The sequence below is a fragment of the Buceros rhinoceros genome, unplaced genomic scaffold, assembly GCF_000710305.1.
Source record: "Buceros rhinoceros silvestris isolate BGI_N320 unplaced genomic scaffold, ASM71030v1 scaffold7134, whole genome shotgun sequence".
NCBI lineage: Eukaryota > Metazoa > Chordata > Aves > Bucerotiformes > Bucerotidae > Buceros > Buceros rhinoceros.
Window position 1 is genome coordinate 86167 of NW_010407578.1, and position 11201 is coordinate 97367.

At 46.9% G+C, this 11201-nt stretch overlaps 1 protein-coding gene across 1 annotated transcript; it reads left to right on the forward strand.

The window, feature by feature from the left end:
* Window positions 1-1178: 1178 nt before the first annotated feature.
* IL22RA1 (interleukin 22 receptor, alpha 1) lies at window positions 1179-10628 on the forward strand. Its single transcript, XM_010134521.1, has 7 exons — window positions 1179-1194; window positions 6315-6447; window positions 6959-7140; window positions 7870-8054; window positions 8501-8636; window positions 8879-9000; window positions 9639-10628. The coding sequence occupies exons 1-7, from the start codon at window positions 1179-1181 to the stop codon at window positions 10626-10628; spliced, it is 1764 nt and encodes a 587-aa protein (XP_010132823.1).
* Window positions 10629-11201: the final 573 nt, after the last annotated feature.

The following is an 11201-nucleotide window of genomic DNA, read 5'->3' on the forward strand; positions in this document are numbered from 1 at the left end:
CCGGCCCCAGCCGATCGGCAGGTCGGACCCAGCAGGCCTGGTTTCAGCCTGGTCCCTCGGCAGAGCAGGTTCGTGGGAGGACTCGGCTCCCTGCGTGCGCTGCCCGGGAGCTCACAGAGCGATGCGATCCGGGGGGTGCAGGCCCTCAGGTCTGGGGCTGGTTGCTCACCAGGTCGCCTCCAGCCGGTCCTGGTCAGGCCTGGACGTCTGCCAGCAGGTCCGCGGCAGGAACCCTCCGTGCAGCGAGTCCGGAAGGAGAGAGAGAAACCTCCTCTGAGCTGCTGCGTTTTTAAAGCCTTGACACGTAACACTGCACCTGACTCCATTTGGCCAGTTAAATGCGCAATTATTGTACTACATGGAATAATTCTATTTGTCCATTTCCCAAAATAAGGAAGTTTTAGCTCAAACCAGGACAGACGTGCAGAAAATCAAAGCATTAAAAGAGGGAGGGAAACACACAACAGCCATTCTCTGCACACGAAGGGATTGTCTGGATGAGAGAAGGGTGTTGATGGAGGGTGTTAAACCGACATCTTCAGAGAATGGGGAGGACAATATTAGAGAGAGGTAGGGGGTGATAGGAGGGGCCGGGAACTGCTTTGAAAAAGATCCTGAGTTAAAGTAAAAAGAGGAGGGCGAAGAAAAGATTCAAACTAGAATTTTCCATTTTTTTTCTTATACGTCCTCCACAAAGTGTCCTTAGGTACATCCTGCATTGTAACCCCTCCTGTCCATTTAGAAAGATATACATCATCCAAATATCACCACCCACCTTCTTGGGCAACGACGGGAAAAACCCAGGCTTTGAGTTACAGGAAGCTCTGAAGTTGTGTAATCTCTACAAAATTATTCTGACATGTTACAGCTCTGCAAACAGGGCCTGGCATCAGCTCTTTGTCTCATCCAGGTTTTGGCAGGATGGAAGCTGGGGGAAAGGCTGCAGGCCAGCTGCATTGTACTGGTGGAGGCAGCGTCCTGCTCCTCCTTGTTTCTTTTCACCAGGCCTTGAGACCTGCTTTCCACTCCAAAAGGATCAGGGACAGCCAGAGTATAGTGCTCCCTCTTCCAGAGCAATCAGGCCTGCTCTTACACCTTACCGGTTGTGGCTGTAAGGGGAAAAGCAGCTCTCCCCCCTCACTGGAAGAGTATGACCCAGTCAACCAAAAAGCCTGGACATGGCTCATCTACTGGGTAAGCGCAAGATCTGGAATCAAATCTCCTCCCTCCCTGGATCAGCAGTCACCAGGCTTCACGAACCCCCCCCAGCGTGGGGCTCTGCAGCCTGAAGCCCGCAGCGTCTCACAGCCGAGAACCACCTTGGGTTTTCTAACCTTAATCTACTATCTTGACAAATCTCTGGCACGCCATATTTTTCTCCTCTTTCCCCAGCTGTGCCAAGTGATAAGCAGAGTTTCATGGAAAATCTGTTGTCACGAACCTCTCCGCCTGTTTTCGTCCCTAGGAACCACCTTCTGACAGGCTCAGGCTCCTCGGTTTGGAAACTGAAAGCCAAGTGTTTAATTTTAAATTTGGAACCAGACTTTTGGAAACCTTCAGGTACCTAAAGCTATGCAAGAGGTAACAAACATGCCTCCAGAAATACAAGCAGAAACACAGTTCTAATATTCTCAGAACTGAAGTCCCAGGTGCATGACCATTTCCCTCACCCCTGCCCGAGCATGGGTCATCATCACCCAGCAGACGCACACGGCATGACATGAGGGAAGGAAGAAAATGGCAATTCTTTTGCCAGCAAACGAAGAGCTGCAGGCAGGGAGATGTAGGACACACTAGGTGTGTCTCAGTTAATAAATCTGCGAGGCTTCTGCGCTTGTCCAAGAGAGATGAGAAAGACTAAACAACAGCTCTGCATCGGTGGTGTGGTTTGAAGCACACAGCCCTGTTAGTATCAAAGCAGAAACAGAATAGAAACCACTTCAGGTACAGAAAATCCAGGTGAAGAGGTAAGCGGAGGGGTAGGAATTTCTATCTAGGAATTTCGTCTGGCCACAAGGATAGACCAGTGCCAGCTTCACATGCACACAGGGTTTGTATGTAGATTAAATTGGTGCGATGTTGCTTACGGACTCACTTACAATAATAAGAACAAAATCCGGCATGTAGGAGCTTTCAGCAGGCTCTAGACAATATCAGAGCCCCGCTCATAAGCAATTTGTTGATGCCCAGCTGTCCTGTGTGGTTTAGGGCAGGTATTTCTGTGAAAGGTTTTCTAGGGCTGAAGCAATCACAACTGAGCAGTTCCCAGTGCTCAGAAAGACAGTCCAGGTAGTTTTGCTTCGGTGGAACCTCAGCTTTACGCAGTGGTCCAGTTAGTCCCAGCAGGGCTGAGGGCTGCAGACAGGACCTCCCCATTTGCTGGAGGGTTATGGCCATGGGATAAGGTAAGCCAGAGAACGGAGCCATGAATGGCTATGTGTTAAAAAACAAAACGACGCAGGAGGCTTAGACACAATACAGCCACATGTACCAATCTGATAACGACTGGTGTCCATTTATTCCCAGATAGCTCTTATTTTTATTCCATAGCTAATTCATTAGTAAACACCATTACATCATATCTAAACATTATGATTTGTCACTGGTTAAAAAAGTTAATTCATTAGTAATCGGTTACATCATTTTTAGGCACTATGATTCGTTACTTGTCATTAATTATGTATTAGGTTAATGAAAAGCCCCCCTTTTAATTACCTCACTTAGAAAACTTGTAAGAAGTTAATGAGACATTCGACCTTGGCTCAGAGTTCTCACTTCTCAGCAGTTTTTTAAACAAGGATCCTTGCTAATTAAAGTTTTGATAACTGAGCTGCAGAGCTCCGATAAGTAATTTCAAACAAAGAACTTTGTAAAACTGCACTTTTGCTACCTGAGAGCCAAGGTTCTGTTAGCTACTAAAGCAGACTTTTAAAAGCAGACTTTAAGCGAACTTTAGAATTATAACTTTGCTAACTCAAAATAAGATTCTGGATTGCCCAAAATATGTCCATTTTCTTGAAGAAATCCCACAGCTGTGCTGTAAAAACTCCAAGGCAGGGGCTAAGGGGGTTTCCTGAGCCTCAAACACAGGCTCTGTGTGAGAAACATTCTCCGCTGAGGACATCATGGGTAAAACAAGCAGCTGTACTAGTTCTTCAGACGTTGTACACCACTGGGGGTTCTAAATCTGCATCTCCTGGACACGGACAGTTAGTTTTCACTTTTGACCGAAGAAGGAAATGTCTCTCCTTCTGAGAAAAGCCTGAAAATGTAACGTAACACCACCCTAAAATCCTAAGAACACTATGGAAAAGGAACTACACCTCTTTCTTGTTTAGATTTCATCCGAACTCCCAGTTCTTACCCAGAACAGAGGCTTGCAGTGTAAGCAGCCGCAAAACCAAACTGCAGGTTTGCAGGGACCTTTCAGAAAAGCCACGGGACAGCATGCACTCCTCCCACAGAAAGGCTCTGTCCTTCCCATGTCACACGAGAGAACCTCTGCAGCCATCCAGGCCTTCAGGGGCAGCCCTGGGGAGCTCCGTGCTCCGCAGCAGGGCTGCGCGCTCATCGTTTGGCTCCCGCCCCGTGTCGGTATGAACAACAGAAGAGCTTAAAAACTAGTGATCTAGCTGACTTCCCTCTCAAGAAAGTATTCAAAGGTGTTTCTCAAGGAAACAGGTGTTCCTTGCAGCAGCTATAAACCAACTAGGGGCACAGCACTACGTTTTCTTTTCTGGAGTTTTATCAAGACCAAGTTACCTGACCAGAAAAGCAAGCCCCAAAAACTGCGGGAGCCCAGAGAGGGCTTTCCAGCAGGAAGCTCTTTATCAGCAAAACGGTATTTGGCGCTCTTTCAAATGCCGGGGATTTTCTCAGCCTCTGGCTTGTACACCTTTGCACAGTTAGGTGTGTGCCCTCAGAAAGGGAGAGGTGCTCCTGCTGTCACTGACATTCTCTCGTTCACATGCGCACAGTGCTTCAGCCGCTGATCTCACACCTGAAGGCAGGCGGGACAGGAGCTCTGCAGCCTCTTACTCAGAAACAAATCCACCCTGGCCTCACAAGCAACAATTTAGCTCTTGTAAAAGGTGATTCACCTGCGCACAGGGAGGATCGGCTGCCTGCTCTCCTGGCCCAGCTTGTATAGCTATTCATGAAGCAACTTCTGATTGTCTTGGCTGTATTTTCAGTGGCTGGTAAGTCCTGTCTTCTCCTTTTCTGTCTCTGATGGTGGTGGTTTCTGATTGATCCTGTAGCATGGGAGGTAGTTTGATCATGTTTTCTGGAATAAGACCTAGAGAACGAGCTGTTGTCTGAGGTTGCTCCCCTCTGTGTTGCTCTCTCCTTTTACTATTTCCAAAGCACGGGTGGTGTGCTCAGTGTTTTAAGGATTAGGAGGGAGAAGAAAAGATTCCTTCACTTCAAAGTGTTTGTCCCTGATGTGTTACAACCCAGACCCTGGGGGAGTAAAGGTTAGTCATTGACTTCAGGGGAATTCGGATCAGTCCCCCTATGTCTCAAGTGGAGACACAAATACAAGAACAGCCCCGATTTTAAAAGAGGTACGAAAAATGTATCCCTAAAAGCCACCCTGCTCCAGATGTGGCAACCTCATTCCTGGGTGAATCAAGGGTAAACTCGCTCCGTTTTCAAATGCTTTTCAGCAAGCAACCTTATCACTCATCTGCTCTCGTGCATGTGATTTGATACTGTAGGGAAGGTGCTTCAGAGAACAGAGAGACTTCCACACTGTGAACTAGCCTGTTTTTTCCTGCCCACACCTGACTGTACTTGTGTTATGCTGCTTTGCATAACCGTGTTTTAGTATGGATAAATGTGGGAAGATGGAGATTTCCCACTTCTGATATGATCAGGGTATTGGTGACTCCGTTTTCATGGTGCTTCAGACAGGGAAATCCACCCACTTTACACCGACTGCTGCATTTCTCCCTCGCCAGGAGGACTGCGCTGAGCCTTGAGCAGAAGCAAGTGCTAAACTGCAGAAGAGGTCAGGACAAAGTCTGGACTAGACAGCAATTCATTTCTGCATTGTTTCCCTGCCCAAATGCCACAGACAAGACTTCATCTCTGCCTTCCTGCCCAGTTCTCCCCCTGTACATCAGGCTAGTTTAACCTGCCCACTCTCCGTTCTCCTCCATGGGGGCAGCTGGAGGGAAATCTTGGAGCGAGAACCCAGGAACTGGTGTGGTTTAGTCCCCGCTCCACCACAACTGCTCAATGTGATCTTGTCCAAGACACCCTTGTTCTGTAAAATGGCGGCTTTCGCTTGCTTATCATGCCATTTTTTCATGATTGTAGGGCTCCATTTACCAGCACCACACTGGGACTGCTCATTTCCAGCTGAAGCCCACGCATGTTCAAGGTGTTTATCAATACTGGAAACCAATAGTTGAGCAATGTATAAATTATCTGTCTTTGAGGATGTGCCTGTAATTTGCAGGTACAGAGCTTATAAATTCCAAAGGTTGCTCTGCAAGTTAGAAAGTCTTGTCAACCAGCCCTGAGAAAATTCTGGTCCCTGTATTCTCAGGCCAGGAGAGAGCCAGAAGTCCCCAGGACACTCCTCTGCAACGGCTGCTCAAAGGCAGTTTGCCGCAGGTGGATCGTGGTGGTCTTCTGCTCTACACAGGCAGCTCAGACCAGGGTGTGTTTGTCAGGGGCAGTGGCCATTTCTGCTTACCAAAGCCAAAGCCCATCCTCCGTGGGGAGGAGGCAGAGGGCTCAGAAGGCAGGGAGCTCAGGGAGTTGTTTGCCTGCACCCTGGCACACCCAGATCAGAGTCCAGGCATTAGGTCTTTGTGTGTAAGGCAGGCTCCATCCAATAAAACCTGGAGGACAGGTCATCAGCAGTCACGTCTTCAAGATGGGAACTGATCTCAGCGTATCACTTCCCTGAGTACAGGCAGAAAGCAGAGATATTCACAGACATGAATCAGCCTTGAAAACACGTTATTTTTCTTAGTTCTCCAGCCCTTTAACTGCTTTAAAAGAAGCCTGATAAGGAACTCAAGGATTCTCTTTCTCCTGAGTTTTTGAGGCTTTTCTGTACTAATTCCTGACTCACATTTCTTTGGGATGTGTTAACAATCTACAGGGTGTCCACAGTGACTGTGCGTGGTTCGAACTCCCGTTCTGCTCATGCTTCTGCTCTGCACCCGTCTCTGGCGAAGGGAAACTCTCACGCCTGGTATTTCTGTTCACTGCAAGGCTGAGCAGCACTGGGCTCACATTCGCCTGGGAGCTGAGATGCCCGAATATGCACTTCAGCACTAGTTTCTTTGCTCCCACAGGTATTGTGACTACAGAGAGGTCATCATGTCTGAAACGTGTGGCATTTTCTTCTACAAACTTTGAGAACATCCTGACATGGGAAACTGAAGCAGATCTTCCCCCTGGAACGGTATTTGACGTCCAATATAAACAGTATGTGAAGTTTGCTTCTTTCTGGAGTTCTGTTGTGTTCTCAGAGAAAGAAGGGCCAAGAAAGACAAGCAGACTTTGCTGTTTCTGCTGCTTGTTTTACTGTACTGGAAATGGTTCTGCTTGGACCAGAACCCAGTAAAGGACAGAGTTATTTAAACAGTAGACAGTGCTCAGTTAAGCAAATACTTTTACATCTTGGGATGACGTTACTGAGTTACTCAGCAACTTCTTTCTCTCTGTTCCGTAGTTTCCTCCTCTGTAAGTACAGGTCATAGCAATTATCTTCCTCTGGTTCAGTCACCAGAGCTAAGAGAAATCAGACCAGTGCTGCCCAGGAGCTTTTCTGCCTTTGGGTAGGTCTGCAGACTCTGCAGCAAACTTGCACGTAATCACTCAGTGTCAGAGCTGGGCAGTGACTAAGAGTCACCAAAACAGCCTGTTTGGATCATTCTGGAGGGGGGTGTATTGCATCTGTGCCACCAAACAGACAAACAGCTTTTTTTGTCCTCAGGTATGGAGAAAAATCCTGGCTTAACAAGCAGGAGTGCCAGAGTATCACGCAGCCTTTCTGCAATCTCACTCGTGAAACAGAGAACTTCACGGAGCCTTACTACGCCCGGGTGAGGGCCACCGGCCACAACTACTGCTCCTCCAAGTGGGTGCACTCAGAAAGGTTTGAACCCAGGAAAGAGAGTACGTACCACTGCTGAAATCTAATAAATCCTGTTTGTGAGGGATTCACCCCAAGTCTCGCTCTGGATTAGGACAGCGTTTCCTCTAGCCTCAGTATTGCAAGACTCTGTGCTTGATAGGAAGGGGGTGAAGGTCTGAAAAAGGCTTGTTACTGGTCCAGAAGGCAATGAGCAAATGGGCCAGGCCCTCCTGAGATCCGACACTGAAGGGGGATTAGAGGAGAAAAAGAAAGGCCAGATGTTCTTGGGGGAAGAACTGCTGTTAAGGCTGACAAGAGGCAGAAGGGAACTAGTAAGAGGCATCATTGGCAACCAGTAATACAGTCCCAGAAGCTACGAAATGTGACCTCCTGGCAATCAGGATAAGCAGCCAGACCAATGGATACCGAATGTTCCCAACCCGTAAGCGAGCAATGCCACAGGCACACCATGAAGCCTTGGGAGCCTCACTGGTTGTGTGGCTAAATCTTCCCACTGCATATTTGTCAAGGAAGATTCAAGGTGGTATTAGCTGTCAATGATCGTGAACCCCAACAGAACCTCATGGGAAAACGGTTCTCCAGCTGCCTGATTGTTCCTGCGAAATACAGCTCAAACACCCTTTTGTAGAGAAAGAGAAGAAACAATTGACAGTGAGTCTGGGGTGGGTGTATGAGATGTGTGGAAGGTGATCTGATAACGCACCAGCTTTAAACTTAACAGCTCACCCTGTCTGCTCTATCTTCTCTAGCAGTTATTGGAGCACCAGAAGTGGAGTGTATTCCTTCTGTACGGTCCATAAAGTTCCTCATACGGCCCCCTCCCACCCCCCTGAGAGGTGAGGATGACTGCCAGCTAACCGTAGAGGACATTTATAGCAAATTTGACGCTGTTGATTATCACTTAACAATATTCAACCAAAGGACACACCAAAAGGTAAAGCACAACTGATTTCTGTAAATCACATTTTGCGTGAGATGGAGAAGGACCTCAGAGCTTATAGATTTCTGGTGTACAAGAGGAAGTCTCAGAGTCTTTGAATCTCAGTAGACAAGAGGAACTTCAATCATTCCTCTAAAATTCTGGAAAGGAAACTGGAGTTTCCAAGGGTACTGTACAAGTAGGAGAAAGTAAAACCACTAAAAAAGACTAAAAAAGAGAATAACTTAATTAATGCAAGTCTTAAGGAATTGAAATGAAAGAATTAAATACGGTAACAGCAGAAAGCATATCTAGTTAGAATTTCATATATACAGAATCATTATAGACCTATAACACCTTACTAGTAAATAAAATTTTATGCTGAATTTTGCAATCTGATTTGGAGAAAACATACGCATTTAATCTTTCTAAAACACAGAACTTGCCTTTCTTTTAAACAGTGGACAAAGAACGAGCACAACAAAGAAATTGAAGTGTCCAGCTTGGACCCCGACACTGAATATAATGGAACCGTCTATATCTATACCCTCCAGAAAAGCAGCAAATCTCAAGTGTTTCAGGTTAAAACACTAGCAGGTGAGGCTGTTAACTGTGAATTTAAATGTCCAGCTGGGATCTGGGAAACACAAGAGACCGATTTTTGGTTGGTATGAAAGAAGGAGCCTTGCTAAAGATACTGAAGCAGCAATGACCTTCCTGACTCAAAAACCTAGTCCACGAGACTAGACCTGTAACATCACCCAGCTGACCTCATGTAGTTTTTCTAATGCCATTCTCTGAAGATACGTTTTCCTCTTGTTCTCTTCCCCACTACCCAGACAACTCATGGCTGCTCTACTGCTTCGTGGCACTCGCATTCTGTGCCGGGCTGGGGTTTGCTGCCATCAGTTATGTGCTGTACAAATACGTCAAGCAACACGGTGCGCAGCCAATGGCTTTGGTAAGTGTTCCTCAGCCACTGCAGCAAACCAGGGACCATGTGTGCACACTTAAATAGCATTAAAGTAGCTTAAATAAATTAAATAGCTTAATTAAATAGCTTAAAGAGCGTTGTGGATCGAGGAGGAAGCAAGAGCAGATGTCAGCAGTGTCTAGGCAATCGCTGGAGACTACTGGTAGTTTAAAGACTCAGAACTTACCCCAAATTTGGCCCCTTTATCAGTTTAGGCAGCCAAAACCTGAGGCATCTTGTATCACTAGTTCCTCTTGAAACTGTGGGCCTTCTTCCCTACCCTTCACCTCCTGCAGCAAGCACTGGTTCTGCAGGCTAAAGGAGCTTAAGGGCAATCCCTTGCCATGCTCCAGGGCTTAGGCCAAATTTTGCAAAAATTGAAGCAGGATTTTTTTCTTCCTCGTATTTGAGGATTGCACAGTTGCCCTGATGCAGGATGAGGGATGCCTGTATTCCTCTGAAGGGTCATTCCCCAGGAAAAAAAGAAAGAGTTCTTTTGCCCACATTGCAGGTCCTTGGTGGTTGTTACAGCTTTTACTGATATTTCTCCAAAGAAAGACGTAAAGAATCTAAAGCAAACCTTCACTTCTGGATAATAATGTGTGTCTGTCTATCTACCTCGACAGGACTTCAGAGGGATTTCATCGTTCCAGCCTCTCACGCTGACAGTGGAGCATATTATAAAGCCCATTAGTTTATCCAAACCTTCACTTCTCATCCCTGAAGTGCAGTTACCACAGATCAGCCACAACTTGGGCAGAGCACTGGAGCCACCGTGGTCCTTCTGTCCACCAGAAACTGCCTATCAGCAACAGATGGATGTACCGACATCCCAGCTACCCACCCAGCCACCCTGCTTGGCAAGCACAGCTCCTACTTGTTACGCTCCTCAAATAGGTGAGCAAAGGGTTCCTGCTGCCATGTCCAGCAAAATTCTGCCCCTAACCTATGGGGTGTGTGTCAAAGGCACAGACCACATCAACGAGAAGGATCCGCAATCAACACAAAAGCTCAAGGAAGTTTCTCCTGACAGTTTTGATGGTGGAAAGCTCATAACCCAGATGCTGGGCGAGAGCTGCAGCCACTGGAATTACAAAGAACAGTGGGCTAACGTGGCACTGTGGCATAGCAGTGACACGAGAGAGGCAGTTCTCTCACAGGGGAGCCCCGGGCACGCACAGCAGCTGCTGCTGCCGAGGGATGGGACGGAAAGCCAAGTGCCTGGCTCCCAGCTGCCGCTGTCTTTGCTGGAACAAGCAGGATGCTACAGAGGACAGCGAGCAGACCTGCCTCTGTTACTGTCTTCAGTGAAAGTTGATGCAGACTATGTTCCAGCGGATGAACCGCTGTCATCTCTCTCAGCAACGCTGCTCTTCCCCGGCAGTATTAGTAACAACTGCCCTGGGGAGTACAGCACAGAGCCAGGGATGTTCCCAGGGACTCATGGACCAGAAATGTTAACAGCAACAAAGGAGCTGAGCTGCTCAGAACTGAGTAATGGTGTGTTCCAAGACACTCTCTCAGACCGGGACAACGGCACCCGCCTCGCTCTGCTGTTCAAAGACTTGAACTTAAAAGTACTGTGGGATCAGGAGGAAAACACACAATGTTATTAGGATGACTTGATGATATTAAAATCCAGATAAAGTTTGCTTGCACAAAATAGTAGTAAGGGTTTGTTTATGCAATAAAAGCAGCAGATCTCAGAGGTGTTACCACGGCACGGAGCTGTCAGACTGTGGCCACTACCGTTCTGTCCCAGAGACAGGTACCTGTGCTGATGGAATTACCTCTCAGGAGGCTGCAATACTGCATCTTTGTACTTCAATAATGGGCCTTTATTTCTCTGCATATTCTCCAAATTCATCATGAATTGGGATACTTGAAAAGATGAGTTAAGATCCAAGTTCAAATTCCAGATTCAGTTTACTGAAAATTTAGCAAAATTCACAACAGAAACTGTATTTGTTCTTTTTCCAACACCAAAGGTCCAGGTCCAGGATATATTTACCCTCTGAAGAAATTCAGGTGCAGATGTATGCAAACCTAAAAGAATTAAATGTATCGTGACACAGTAAAGGAATTCAATATATATTGGTGTTCTACACTTGGATATATGATTCATGCCAAGCAACATGACCTGGACTTTGCTATCAAAGCAATTGTTGAAGCTCTGGTAGAAGCTCCTG

Excerpts from the sequence above, each read along its gene's own strand:
- IL22RA1 (XM_010134521.1), top strand. Across the intron at positions 6,448-6,958 it reads TTTGACGTCCAATATAAACA|GTATGGAGAAAAATCCTGGC; the intron begins GTATGTGAAGTT and ends TTTTGTCCTCAG. Across the intron at positions 8,637-8,878 it reads TCAGGTTAAAACACTAGCAG|ACAACTCATGGCTGCTCTAC; the intron begins GTGAGGCTGTTA and ends CCCACTACCCAG.